Here is a 16,446-nt window from a genome sequence, read left to right on the forward strand (position 1 = left end):
ACAAAAACAAAAACAAAAAGAAAAAGAAAAGGAAAAGAAACAAAAATGAAAAACAGAGCGATAGCAACACACTATCCCTATCAATGGAAAGCTAACTAATAGAGTCAACCAAACCACCCAGCAACGCCAAACAAGCAGCAACCACTCGAGCAAACCCAAATATAAATAAATCCAACCGCAACATTTACAAATAGCCCCTAATTAAACCTACACAATATCATCAACCGAAAGCAACAAATGCAAAGCATATCCTTAAGGATCAAAATGAGATTTGGGTTCTTTTCAACCATGAATAAATGCAAAACATATCTTTAAGGATCGAAAATATATCCTTAGGGATCAAAATGTGATATGGGCTTTTTTTCAACCATGAATAAATGCAAAACATATCTTTAAGGATCGAAATGAGATTTGAGTTCTTTTGCATAATGAATAAACTAGTGGTCACCCGTGCGATATACAAGATTTTAGAAAGTCAATAATTACTAAAAAAAAATTTGTTATTTGTTTATATTTCTTAATATTTTTATTTGGTTTGTGTATATAAATCTTACTTCATATCATTAAAAATATTTAATATTTCACATTATTGAAAATTTTAAAAAAGTATCATACATTAGTAAATCATCACATATATAATAGCTAATTTATCTAAGAATTACTTCAGAAAACCAAAAGTAGAGTAACAAAGACATATTATAATTAATTAAAATGACTAATATATTAAATAAAAGTAACGCTAATTTTGCTTAATCAATAGTAGATATTACAGTAATCATCTCATATAATACAATAAATTAAAATAAAATTAATTTTAATTCCCATTATATTTAGTTAGTGGGTGGTTAAAATTTTTTACATGCTATTTGTTTTTTCGTTATATTGATTCATTAAACACAAATAGGTTTGGAATAATTATAAAAAAATTAAAAAAAAAATGTTTGAAAATGCATTAAACTTGAATTGACAAACATAAAGAATATAAATATTTAAATTATTCAAAAAAAATTAACATTTTAAATATGAAATATCTTCCATTTGCTCAAACTCTGAATCTAAATAAATAAATAAATAATTTAAACAAAGAAGAAATTTGTGATTTGGTTCTCAAAGGAAATGAGTTACTAAAAATAAATTTAATCATGAATTATTTCAATAGGATAGTCAACAATAAAAAATCAACTGATGAATACATTTAAAGTATAACCCATATCCAATAAATTTTGATTCTTCATTTTCAATATAACATCTACACCAAAAAAAAAAAAAAAATTTAAACACAGATAATCAATAAGTGATAAAGTTACAAATTGATAATAGCAGTGCTTTTACAAATATAAAAAAAGAATAAAATCTCAATTAAATGACAAATCATTAACAAAAAGAAAGAAATAAGGAAAAATACAGATTGTATCAAAAAAAAAAAATTAAAAAATAATAATGTTCATTTATATGAACTCACTTTCTTACAAATGCAAAAACTCATGCAAGTACACATTTCAAATGTAAAGCAAATATTTAAGATTTTTAGGCACCAAAAAGGGATTAGAAATGGCTCAACGTTGATTGTTTTCCCCATAATTTTCTGTTCATGGTTTCTTTTGTAGGAAGTTGTTTTTATATTAAAAAGATTATGTTTAAACAAAAGATATATATGGAATTCTATCATGTTTAAAATTTGTATGGATAAGTAATTGATGATTTTAAAAGATAAAATATTAAGTTCCACTTAAAAGATAAACTTTGAAAAGATTAAGTTGAAATATATAGAAATTCTATAACAAACTAACAAAAGATAAATATAGATCGTTAAAAAAATTATCATCTTTTTGGGATATTTATATCCCAATCTTATTCTTTTTTTTATTTTAATATTTTTTTATCTTTTATTTGAATTTTCATTAAATAGTTATATTTTTATTTTTGTATATTTTTTCATTTATATTTATTTGTTATTCATATATACATAATTATTTTTTTTATTTTAAAAATCATTTGGCTCGTAATATTTTTTTATTTAATTTTTTTTAATTGTTTATATATAAATAGTTAACTTTTTTATTTTTATAATTAATTAACTTGTAATATTTTTTATTTATTTATTTATTTTTTATCTTTTATTTGACTCTTTATATTATTTTGTAGTTGAAATTTGAATAGTTATCTTTTTATTTTATTTATTTTAGATTATGTTTAAACAAAAGATATATATATAGAATTCTATCATGTTTAAAATTTGTATGAATAAGTAATTGATGATTTTAAAAGATAAAATATTAAGTTTCACTTAAAGATAAACTTTGAAAAGATTAAGTTGAAATATATAGAAATTCTATAACAAACTAACAAAAGATAAATATAATTCGTTAAAAAAATTATCATCTTTTTGGGATATTTATATCCCAATCTTATTCTTTTTTTTATTTAAATATTTTGTTATCTTTTATTTGAATTTTCATTAAATAGTTATATTTTTATTTTTGTATATTTTTTCATCTATATTTATTTGTTATTCATATATAGGTAATTATCTTTTTATTTTAAAAATCATTTGACTTGTAATATTTTTTTATTTAATTTTTTTAATTGTTCATATATAAATAGTTAACTTTTTTATTTTTATAATTAATTGACTCGTAATATTATTTATTTATTTATTTATTTTATCTTTTATTTGACTCTTTATATTATTTTGTAGTTGAAATTTGAATAGTTATCTTTTTATTTTATTTATTTTAGATTATGTTTAAACAAAAGATATATATGGAATTTTATCATGTTTAAAATTAGTATGGATAAGTAATTGATGATTTTAAAAGATAAAATATTAAGTTCCACTTAAAGATAAACATTAAAAAGATTAAGTTGAAATATATAGAAATTCTATAACAAACTAACAAAAGATAAATATAGATTGTTAAAAAAATTATCATATTTTTGGAATATTTATAGGGAGATTTACCAATAAATCCCAAAATGTAAACTTAGGAACCAATTGGTCCCATTTTTATTCTAGTAAACCGTTTAGTCCTGAAAAATTCTGAGAGACGTAATTACCCTCATTTAGACACCACTCATCTCTCTCAGCATTCTCTCTCTTACATGGAGACCCAGCCACACACATATCTTCTCTCTCTAGCAGACACAAGACACCATGCACACAAAACACCATTAACACACACACCCAGCAGCCACACTCATACACACCATACACACAACACACACACACACACACACAGCACACACCAAACCCAGCTCTCTCTTCTCTCTCTAAGACACACCCAGCGCATAACACACACACACTGATACACGCACACACACACACTGATGGCTTCAACACACAACCACACCCACACACACTGATACACACACACAACAGACACAACGCACACAGTACACACGGCACAGACTAGGACATCAACACACATGCATCTACAAGCACACACCCACACTGATACACACGCGCACACACACACACACACACACACTAATGGCTTCAACACGCGCGCACACACACACACACTGTTGGCTTTAACAGTGTCACATAGCCACGGCGGCGTTCCGGCCACCATCTCCGCCACCAAACACCCTAAAGCCCATACGTCCGCAGCCGCCTCCTGCTGTCCGGCCACCACTGTCTCCGGCGGCATATACATCGGCGTACCTCTCAACTCAAAACCCACGATCTTCTCTCCCGATTTCTTCGCCAAACCAAAATCGGCGATCTTCGCGACATCGTTTTGACATAGAAGAACGTTTTGAAGCTTGAGATCACAGTGAACAAACCCATTCTCGTGAATACATTGAAGGCTCTGACTCTTGGATATTTCTAAATGCACTGTTCCGAAGCTTCCATGGCCGAGTAAATCGCCTCGAACCCACTCCATGGGAGCGAAAATCAGATTGAATTCTGGGTTTTGCCTTGCCTTGCCTTGCCTTGCTTGTGGTCTCACTCTGTCACAACTAACTCTGTTTTGGGGATTGGTATATATATATATATATATATATAAGATCTTGATATTGGTGGCGAAAAACATAACAAATATGGGTAAAATCGTCCACACAGTTACACTAAATATGGAAAATAGGATCAGCAAAAAACAAACTTCCCCACTGATAGGACTTATCCGAACAAAAGAATAAAGTTAGGACTAATTGGTTTAATAGTTTGTGAAATGGGATTTATTGGTAAATTTTCCATATTTATATCCCAATCTTATTCTTTTTTTTATTTAAATATTTTGTTATCTTTTATTTGAATTTTCATTAAATAGTTATATTTTTATTTTTGTATATTTTTTCATCTATATTTATTTGTTATTCATATATAGGTAATTATCTTTTTATTTTAAAAATCATTTGACTTGTAATATTTTTTTATTTAATTTTTTTAATTGTTCATATATAAATAGTTAACTTTTTTATTTTTATAATTAATTGACTCGTAATATTATTTATTTATTTATTTATTTATTTTATCTTTTATTTGACTCTTTATATTATTTTGTAGTTGAAATTTGAATAGTTATCTTTTTATTTTATTTATTTTAGATTATGTTTAAACAAAAGATATATATGGAATCTTATCATGTTTAAAATTAGTATGGATAAGTAATTGATGATTTTAAAAGATAAAATATTAAGTTCCACTTAAAGATAAACATTAAAAAGATTAAGTTGAAATATATAGAAATTCTATAACAAACTAACAAAAGATAAATATAGATTGTTAAAAAAATTATCATATTTTTGGAATATTTATAGGGAGATTTACCAATAAATCCCAAAATGTAAACTTAGGAACCAATTGGTCCCATTTTTATTCTAGTAAACCGTTTAGTCCTGAAAAATTCTGAGAGACGTAATTACCCTCATTTAGACACCACTCATCTCTCTCAGCATTCTCTCTCTTACATGGAGACCCAGCCACACACATATCTTCTCTCTCTAGCAGACACAAGACACCATGCACACAAAACACCATTAACACACACACCCAGCAGCCACACTCATACACACCATACACACAACACACACACACACATAGCACACACCAAACCCAGCTCTCTCTTCTCTCTCTAAGACACACCCAGCGCATAACACACACACACACTGATACACGCACACACACACACTGATGGCTTCAACACACAACCACACCCACACACACTGATACACACACACAACAGACACAACGCACACAGTACACACGGCACAGACTAGGACATCAACACACGTGCATCTACAAGCACACACTCACACTGATACACACGCGCACACACACACACACACTAATGGCTTCAACACGCGTGCACACACACACACACTGTTGGCTTTAACAGTGTCACATAGCCACGGCGGCGTTCCGGCCACCATCTCCGCCACCAAACATCCTAAAGCCCATACGTCCGCAGCCGCCTCCTGCTGTCCGGCCACCACTGTCTCCGACGGCATATACATCGGCGTACCTCTCAACTCAAAACCCACGATCTTCTCTCCCGATTTCTTCGCCAAACCAAAATCGGCGATCTTCGCGACATCGTTTTGACATAGAAGAACGTTTTGAAGCTTGAGATCACAGTGAACAAACCCATTCTCGTGAATACATTGAAGGCTCTGACTCTTGGATATTTCTAAATTCACTGTTCCGAAGCTTCCATGGCCGAGTAAATCGCCTCGAACCCACTCCATGGGAGCGAAAATCAGATTGAATTCTGGGTTTTGCCTTGCCTTGCCTTGCCTTGCTTGTGGTCTCACTCTGTCACAACTAACTCTGTTTTGGGGATTGGTATATATATATATATATAAGATCTTGATATTGGTGGCGAAAAACATAACAAATATGGGTAAAGTCGTCCACACAGTTACACTAAATATGGAAAATAGGATCAGCAAAAAACAAACTTCCCCACTGATAGGACTTATCCGAACAAAAGAATAAAGTTGGGGCTAATTGGTTTAATAGTTTGTGAAATGGGATTTATTGGTAAATTTTTCATATTTATATCCCAATCTTATTCTTTTTTTTATTTAAATATTTTGTTATCTTTTATTTGAATTTTCATTAAATAGTTATATTTTTATTTTTGTATATTTTTTCATCTATATTTATTTGTTATTCATATATACGTAATTATCTTTTTATTTTAAAAATCATTTGACTCGTAATATTTTTTTATTTAATTTTTTTAATTGTTCATATATAAATAGTTAACTTTTTTATTTTTATAATTAATTGACTCGTAATATTTTTTATTTATTTATTTATTTTTATCCTTTATTTGACTATTTATATTATTTTGTAGTTGAAATTTGAATAGTTATCTTTTTATTTTATTTATTTTAGATTATGTTTGAACAAAAGATATATATGGAATTTTATCATGTTTAAAATTTGTATGGATAAGTAATTGATGATTTTAAAAGATAAAATATTAAATTCCACTTAAAGATAAACATTAAAAAGATTAAGTTGAAATATATAGAAATTTTATAACAAACTAACAAAAGATAAATATAGATTGTTAAAAAAATTATCATATTTTTGGAATATTTATAGGGAGATTTACCAATAAATCCCAAAATGTAAACTTAGGAACCAATTGGTCCCATTTTTATTCTAGTAAACCGTTTAGTCCTGAAAAATTCTGAGAGACGTAATTACTCTCATTTAGACACCACTCATCTCTCTCAGCATTCTCTCTCTTACATGGAGACCCAGCCACACACATATCTTCTCTCTCTAGCAGACACAAGACACCATGCACACAAAACACCATTAACACACACACCCAGCAGCCACACTCATACACACCATACACACAACACACACACACACATAGCACACACCAAACCCAGCTCTCTCTTCTCTCTCTAAGACACACCCAGCGCATAACACACACACACACTGATACACGCACACACACACACTGATGGCTTCAACACACAACCACACCCACACACACTGATACACACACACAACAGACACAATGCACACAGTACACACGGCACAGACTAGGACATCAACACACGTGCATCTACAAGCACACACTCACACTGATACACACGCGCACACACACACACACACACACACTAATGGCTTCAACACGCGTGCACACACACACACACACTGTTGGCTTTAACAGTGTCACATAGCCACGGCGGCGTTCCGGCCACCATCTCCGCCACCAAACACCCTAAAGCCCATACGTCCGCAGCCGCCTCCTGCTGTCCGGCCACCACTGTCTCCGACGGCATATACATCGGCGTACCTCTCAACTCAAAACCCACGATCTTCTCTCCCGATTTCTTCGCCAAACCAAAATCGGCGATCTTCGCGACATCGTTTTGACATAGAAGAACGTTTTGAAGCTTGAGATCACAGTGAACAAACCCATTCTCGTGAATACATTGAAGGCTCTGACTCTTGGATATTTCTAAATTCACTGTTCCGAAGCTTCCATGGCCGAGTAAATCGCCTCGAACCCACTCCATGGGAGCGAAAATCAGATTGAATTCTGGGTTTTGCCTTGCCTTGCCTTGCCTTGCTTGTGGTCTCACTCTGTCACAACTAACTCTGTTTTGGGGATTGGTATATATATATATATATATAAGATCTTGATATTGGTGGCGAAAAACATAACAAATATGGGTAAAGTCGTCCACACAGTTACACTAAATATGGAAAATAGGATCAGCAAAAAACAAACTTCCCCACTGATAGGACTTATCCGAACAAAAGAATAAAGTTGGGGCTAATTGGTTTAATAGTTTGTGAAATGAGATTTATTGGTAAATTTTTCATATTTATATCCCAATCTTATTCTTTTTTTTATTTAAATATTTTGTTATCTTTTATTTGAATTTTCATTAAATAGTTATATTTTTATTTTTGTATATTTTTTCATCTATATTTATTTGTTATTCATATATACGTAATTATCTTTTTATTTTAAAAATCATTTGACTCGTAATATTTTTTTATTTAATTTTTTTAATTGTTCATATATAAATAGTTAACTTTTTTATTTTTATAATTAATTGACTCGTAATATTTTTTATTTATTTATTTATTTTTATCCTTTATTTGACTATTTATATTATTTTGTAGTTGAAATTTGAATAGTTATCTTTTTATTTTATTTATTTTAGATTATGTTTGAACAAAAGATATATATGGAATTTTATCATGTTTAAAATTTGTATGGATAAGTAATTGATGATTTTAAAAGATAAAATATTAAATTCCACTTAAAGATAAACTTTAAAAAGATTAAGTTGAAATATATAGAAATTCTATAACAAACTAACAAAAGATAAATATTATCATATTTTTGGAATATTTATATCCCAATCTTATTCTTTTTTTTATTTAAATATTTTTTTTATCTTTTATTTGAATTTTCATTAAATAGTTATATTTTTATTTTTGTACATTTTTTCATCTATATTTATTTGTTATTCATATATACATAATTATCTTTTTATTTTAAAAATCATTTGACTCGTGATATTTTTTTATTTAATTTTTTTTAATTGTTCATATATAAATAGTTAACTTTTTTATTTTTATAATTAATTGACTCGTAATATTTTTTATTTATTTATTTTTTTTATCTTTTATTTGACTCTTTATATTATTTTGTAGTTGAAATTTGAATAGTTATTTTTTTATTTTATTTATTTTAGATTATGTTTAAACAAAAGATATATATAGAATTCTATCATGTTTAAAATTTGTATGGATAAGTAATTGATGATTTTAAAAGATAAAATATTAAATTCCACTTAAAGATAAACTTTAAAAAGATTAAGTTGAAATATATAGAAATTCTGTAACAAACTAACAAAAGATAAATATAGATCGTTAAAAAAATTACCATCTTTTTGGGATATTTATATCCCAATCTTATTTTTTTTATTTAAATATTTTGTTATCTTTTTTTTGGATTTTCATTAATAGTTATATTTTTATTTTTGTATATTTTTTCATCTATATTTATTTGTTATTCATATATACATAATTACCTTTTTATTTTAAAAATCATTTGACGCGTAATATTTTTTTATTTAAATTTTTTTAATTGTTCATATATAAATAGTTAACTTTTTTATTTTTATAATTAATTGACTCATAATTTTATTTATTTATTTATTTTATCTTTTATTTGACTCTTTATATTATTTTGTAGTTGAAATTTGAATAGTTATCTTTTTATTTTATTTATTTTATATTTTTATTTCTACCTCTTTGTTGCTCATATTTAAATATTTATCATTTTATTTAAATATATATAATCCTTTTTGCTTTTGAGATTTAGATAATTGACAAATGATTAAAAATGAAGAAAAGTAGGAGGGGAGACTTGAAAAGTGACACATAGGAGAGAGAATCCATAAGAATTTAGTATTAAGAGCTTGGAGAATTTTCATACTCCACTATATTTGTTTACTAGCGGTAACCTGTGCGATGCACAAAAAAATAGACTATATATATTTTGTGTGATAAATAAATCATCTTAATCTTAAATTATATCTTAATAGCGACAAGCCATAATATTAAGCCATCTAGGTAGATGTTAACAATAATTGACCCACAAAATTTTACAATAAAATTTGATATGCATAAGAAATTATTAATTATAAAAATTGTTGAGAATAATAGTATCACAATCACTTGATAACATAAATAACTTGTATCAAACTAAGCAAAACATTAAAAGAGAGAAATTCTATAAGCTCAAAAAAGTTATTATAAATTTATTTGGACTTTTAAATTAGTGGTGTGTATTATCATTGTTGGATCAAATTATGAATAAATTTCAACTTTTAATTATAATTTATAAGTAGTTTTTAAAAAATTTTAATCTAAGTTTGTTGCCTTGCTTATAAAAAGAACTTCTCAAACAAATCATTAATTGATTATATTAGCAACTCTCTATCTTTGATTTCCTCTATCAATGACACACTCATATCATATCAAAGTATAAATCATTCTCCATAGTTTGTACTTGAAAAAATATAACAAATGATAGCTTATACCCAAAAAAAAAAAAATTATTTCGGTTACTCAACGAAAAAATGGTCAAATACAAATAGAGTTATGAACATTAAATTAAATCATATGGGCTCTAAATTGACAATATAATCTAGCAAATCAACTAATAATAACATAGAGATATTGACAAATATGTAGTACTTCCCTATCATTTTTATATTATATTCATTAATTTCATATATTATATGAAAGTTTTATTCGTTTCGATCCTTCAATAAAATAAGAATCAAGAAAACAAATTTGATAAGAAATTGATTCTAAACTTAATTATTGAAAAAGAAAAAATTTCAAAGAGAGAATTTAGAGATGAGATTGAAGAAATACTATAACGAATGACAGCCTTATAAAAAAATTAAAAAAAAAAAATGATCTAATGCAAATTATTTTTAATAACTAATAGAAAGAATCTCAAATTATTACATTTTATAAATATAGTGAAGAAAATTAATTTTGTGAGATTTTTGTGCTACCTTCTCCTATGTAACCTTTATAATTTCATTATTAATACTATTCTCATTCAGAGCGATAAATTTATTTTTATTTTTATTTTATAATCTTTATCATTTGGTAGATAATAACGAATAATAAAAATTATTAAGAGAATGTTAAGAATTTAATAGGAGATAAGAAGTTATAGATAAGAGCATTTCATAAGATAAAAAATTTAAAATAAAAAAAGATAATATGTGATAGGAGAAAAAAAATAAGTAAATCAAAATAAAGATTTAGATATATATGTTTTTGATAGATATATAGATTAACAAATCATATCTTTATGTAAATTTTATTATTTTAATTTTTTGAAAATAAATTATTTAATCTTTATTTTTATCTGTAGGTCATGAAATTAATCTTTATAAATTATTTATCAATTTTTATATGTTTATTTATCTATAAGTCATGAAATTATTTTTTTTAAACAATTTTTAAAATTTTTATCTTTATCTATAGGTCATGAAATAAATTTTTATAAATTATTTATGAATTTTTGTATGTTTATCTATAATGAAATTAATTAAAGTATGAAATGAGGGGAAAAAAAAAGAGAGTTATTTTGTTTTTTTTTTTAAAAAAAATCAATTATTTAATCTTTATCTTTATTTGTAAGCTATGAAATTAATTTTTATAAGTTATTTATCAACTTTTTATTTGTTTATTTATGGGAAGAAATTTTAAATTATCTATAAGTTATGAAATTAATTTTTTTTTAATTAATTGTTTATTTTTTATCTTTATCTATAGATTATAAAATTAATTTTCAGTTTTTATATGTTTATCTATATGGACGAATTTTGAAATTCAAATCTTTATCCATAAATAATGAAATTAATTTTAATTTTAATTAATCAAACAAATAAAAAATGAAGAAAAATAGAAAACATAAAAGGCAATCAAAGAAGGTTGCCATGTAGGAAAGAGGGTGTTTTAAAATTATGAGAATTTAGGAATAAATATTTGGAGGCTTTTGACAAAATAAGTACATTTGGTTATATATATAGTATAGATAGATATATATAGTATATAAAGTATATAATATATAGTATATATATATATATATATATAGTATAGAAGTATAGATGACATGGTGGTGATATTTTTGTAATTAAACATGTTAATAAATTCTTTAATTGTTATAAGAAAAATATTATTCATATAGGCAATGACTTTTTTTTTTATTTTTTATTTTTTATAATTATAAATAACTTTCAAATTTTTCATGAGTGAATATAAATAGAATATTTTTATTTTTTATTTTTATGATTACGATTATTTATAAAGCTAGGCAAACACGTTTGCAACTTAATCATAGGGGATGCAACATCGATCCAAAAAAACTCCCCGAATGGTGCATCAAATGACTAGATACAGTTATGTGGCGATTATATAAAATAAAATAATATTTTTTTTGTGTGATAAATAAAATAATAATTATATATATATATATATATATAATCACAATTATACTATTTGCAATTAAGATAAGTATTGATAATTATTTATAAAATTACCGCACACTAACTTTAAGGTCATGCTTTTTCATGCCCTCTTTGCTTTATCTTCTGCGAACACTACAATAAGTTGGGGTCTTCAATGACGGAATTTTTTTGTCTCAAAAGAGTTAATTTCGTCACTATAAATATTTGTGACGAAATATTTTCGTCACCAGTTTCGTCATTGAATGTTTGTCACTAAAAATCACCGTGATGAAAAATTATTTCGTCACCAATGAAATTAGTTCAGTGACAAAATTTTTTGATACCAATAAAATAAGATTTTGTCGCCAAAAATTCTCATTTTCGTCACCAAATAATTATTCAGTACCATACTTATAATTTTAGTTGACGAATAAATTTGTCACAAATGGTGATCATTGATGAGGAAATAATTTCGCCATAGTAAGATGTAAAGGTGACGGAATTTTTCGTCTCCAAAAGTCATACATAGGTGACTTTCGTTATCAAACAACAAAATCAATAAAAACTTTCATATACGCGCTGCAATAAATTTTGTTACAAAAAATGTTTATTAACGACGAATAATCACTTTGTCATAATAACAAGTACAAATGACGAAATAAATTCGTCACTAAACCTGTTCCATATTTTATATTTCAATTTCAATTATTATTTCACAAATATCCCTGCTCATATCTCAATAGCCTTTTAATTGTACTAAGAAATCCACTAGCTATTATACATCGCTCCAAAAAAAATTCAGTAAACACTTTATATTATAAATCAAAATATATCCATCAAACAACTTTAATAATATAAACCATTAAGTATAACAAAAAAACCATCAAAGCAAATCCCAAAATGAACTAACGTGGAATCCACAAAAAAAAAAATCAACACTCAATCTTGATTTGCAACTACAACTAAGTATCAGTTCAGGAAACAAAATTCAACAGTTGATCTTCATTTGCAAGTATACTTCCAAACGTCATCAAAAACCAATCTGTAAAGAAAATAAACAAAGAAAACATTAATATATTATCAATTACATCTAAACTCATATATAAATAATTTTATTTTATAAACCAATTTAGTAGAAATGCATCCAACAAATCAAAACTTCAAAGAGTTGAGGTGATCCTTGATGATAAAGCAACACGGATAACATAAGATGCCAAAAGATTGCAAGAATACCATATATCACTATCACTAATGGCAGAATATGTATATATATATATAATAGCTCCAAAATATAACGTAGCATTGAGGTACATTTGATTCACGACAATGGACCGATGACTTCTTCAATAAGGTAAATTTGACCAGTGGAATTCAACACAAGAACCTTGTAAGACTTTTGGGTTGTACCATTGAAGCCCCACAATGCCTTCTTGTTTATGAATTTGTACCCAACAAAAGCCTTGATCAAATCGTCTTTGGTAAGGAATCATTGTGATTTTTTATTTGTTATTTATAAACATGCTCATGATTTTTTTGACTCTTTGGTTTTTAATTTTGGCTGCTTTTGGCTAATATTATTTATATATTTCTTTGTATACATTATAAAGAACAGGAATCTTACACAAATGAGGTGCAAATAAATTTATCTGAGGCAAAATGACAACAACAAGTCCTGGAAACTGAATTACAAAGATTAGTTCTTTTCTGATAGAGTGGGTCCTAACAGGGACTTGAATTCTGCACCTCCCTTTTGTGAGTGTCAGGATATGCAACTCAAGCTAACACCAGCTAAAAATAAAATTTGCTAAATATTCCTCCTTTGCTTCTTATATAGTCCAATTGAGCACAATGAAGACAATATATGATTGGTTGGCTAACACGAATTGAATGTTTGTGTCAAATAACAAGGATAGCACCACTAAGAGGGAGAAGTTGAAGCCTCAAGAACAAGAGATAGACCAACAGATATGAATGTAATTTGTGAGAAAGCACATGATCTCAAGAAAAGACTTCTTTAGCCAGGACAAAGTGGTTGAAATTTGGCTTCACTAGGTTGAGTATAGGGAAAACCTTCAAATGGATCAATCTATACTAATACATAATGGGAAGCCTCAACTTGGTGTCCACATTTTCTGGAAGTTGTGTCATGGTAGTTTTGTTGACCAAAAAACCATACTATTTGATGACTTTGGCATTTTACCCATAGGGTTAAACATGTAATATACAAAACCTTATAAAGCAGTGAACTTAACAAACCACTTTCCAAAGGCCACGTTCTCATGACAGTTACATTCCTGAGAAGGCCACGTTCTCCTTTTTACTGTTCCATTTTTCGCTAGAAAAAGAAGACATTAATTATGGTGGCTTTGTTGAGCGAAGTATTTTCCATTTTCGCTGCTTTCAAGTTTCATCTGGCCTTCCAAATTGCACATTGCTATAGCTATTGACGGATTTGAGAGATATAATTTGATATGATTTTTCCAATTCTTAACACACAGAAGAAAACATTCAACCATATAGAAAGCAGGACAAATGAAGAAAGTACAAATGCTCCATTATGCACTGGATTTCTGAAATTAAAATGTAAGTATTCCTTTTATCTTTCGCATCACATTTGCACCCAGATTCGGTTTCACAAACTTTGGAGCCAAACATGGAAACTAAAATTTTACATTAACCATACTATTTCTACAATTGAAAAACTGTTACGCTTCTCAGATTTTAAATCCAATCAGTATGCATATACATCATGTGTGCCACCATCTATTAAAAGTCCTTATTATGCTAAACCATCCTAATGATATATACAAAACAACAGCAATCATAAAGTGATATACAAACTTGACCAACCCACTGCCTAAGACTCAATAAATGTTCCTTCATTTCTTCTACTGTGAAAAACTCAATCGAAGACACACCCATTATTAATCACATCACTAACTTAGAGCAACTCCAACACTGCCTAGCAAAAATACACAAAAAAATAAACACATAGTCTTGTCTCTACTTTAGTTAGTGTGTATTTTAACTAGGGTCATGCTAAGTAAGAATTTTGATAATAAATCTATATTCGTTAAATACATCTTCAAACTTGTTACATCTTAGTTAATAAGTAGTTAAACTACTATACTTTAACTAGTATATACTAACCAACATGAGAAAAATAAAAAGATAAAACAAGTGAGACTTACCGAAAAGGCGATGTACGAGTTCATGGGATACCTCCTCCTCTAAATTGTCCTTTGAAACCTTGCTTCTTAAGAAACTCCATGATGCTTGGTGTCATCTCAAAATTCTCGTCAATCGACCCATTCATTTTCCCTATCTCTTTATTTTGTGCTTAAATTTCCTCTTTTTGTGATTGAATTTCCTCCTCTTGCTCTTGTATTTCCATCTCTAGACGCCTCACATAGTCACTGTCAGTCGAAGCACTGGTAGTCCTAACAGAGAAGGAACGCCTCAACCCAAGTCCTTTAACATATCCCGACCTCGGCTTGAGCACCTTCACAGATAGCTCCTCCGGAGTAATTGGAACCACACCAGGTTGGGAGTAATGTTCAGCTTAGATCTTTATCATATTATCCTGTCATTTAATAAAAAAATGAATAAAGAGACAATAAAAATTGCAATCATCCTCATACAAAGGGTAAGTATACATACATAATTCTTTTCGCACTCTGGAGAAATCCACCGCTTTGTGACATCATTAAAGTGTGTAGATTTGTAAACACATGGCAACTCTGGCAGTTGGCCCCCATTTGCGATTGTCTGATTTTTTTTGTTCTTTAACTAGTAAGTTAAAAAAGAATGATGGTAGTAGAATCATAAAACGGAAAAAAAATTAAAGAAGACGCACCGCCTCGTGTACCCTAATTGGGAGAGATTTTGACCCACATCTATGCTTCATCTTCACTTGATTTCTATTGTCAATGTTAGCTATTGATTGCTTCTACAAGGAGCAAGTTCCAATAGTAAAATATATATATTAGGAAGACAAGGTAATTGTCAACAATAAATTAACATAAGAAAAGTTTACCAGCCAATTGTTATCATTCCACTTCTTGTCAATCAAGTTTTTCCATTTCTCGAGGTCACATTCAGGCAGTGGGTGGCTTCTAGCATACTCCTCTCCCTTAGCACTTTTAAGGATCAGGTATTTTATTCTTAGTCGGTAGGTGTGGGTGCTCAAGCTCCGTCCACACTTTGTTGCCACCGCTTTGCTAACATCCGTGTATTCACCTTGTATGTCAAATTGATCCTAGCAGCAGCCAAAAATATTGTGAGTCATAATTAATTATATTACATGAATTCAATCAATTATGTAAAACTTTTACCATTAGACGCTGAAACATAGGTGCCGTAACTTCTTCGTTGATATGTTTCCACCTGCGAATGCTAAAGTTTGGCAAGCGTGTTCGGACCTCAACACCAATTTTGGAGACTAATTGAGTGGCATGATCCCCCACTGGCGCA

At 28.2% G+C, this 16,446-nt stretch overlaps 1 protein-coding gene across 1 annotated transcript; it reads right to left on the reverse strand.

Annotated features, from left to right (window-relative positions):
- Nucleotides 1–7,101: 7,101 nt before the first annotated feature.
- On the reverse strand, nucleotides 7,102–7,494 carry LOC114260282 (mitogen-activated protein kinase kinase kinase 20-like). The gene has a single exon (XM_028200360.2). It carries the CDS (start codon nucleotides 7,492–7,494, stop codon nucleotides 7,102–7,104), a length of 393 nt encoding a protein of 130 aa, XP_028056161.2.
- Between the last annotated feature and the right edge of the window lie 8,952 nt (nucleotides 7,495–16,446).

The sequence above is a fragment of the Camellia sinensis genome, chromosome 15, assembly GCF_055761805.1.
Source record: "Camellia sinensis isolate YWXY chromosome 15, ASM5576180v1, whole genome shotgun sequence".
Taxonomy (NCBI): domain Eukaryota; kingdom Viridiplantae; phylum Streptophyta; class Magnoliopsida; order Ericales; family Theaceae; genus Camellia; species Camellia sinensis.

What these genes read in the sequence shown, in the direction of transcription:
- LOC114260282 (XM_028200360.2), bottom strand. Translation starts at nt 7,494, where the DNA reads ATGGAGTGGGTTCGAGGCGATTTACTCGGCCATGGAAGCTTCGGAACA.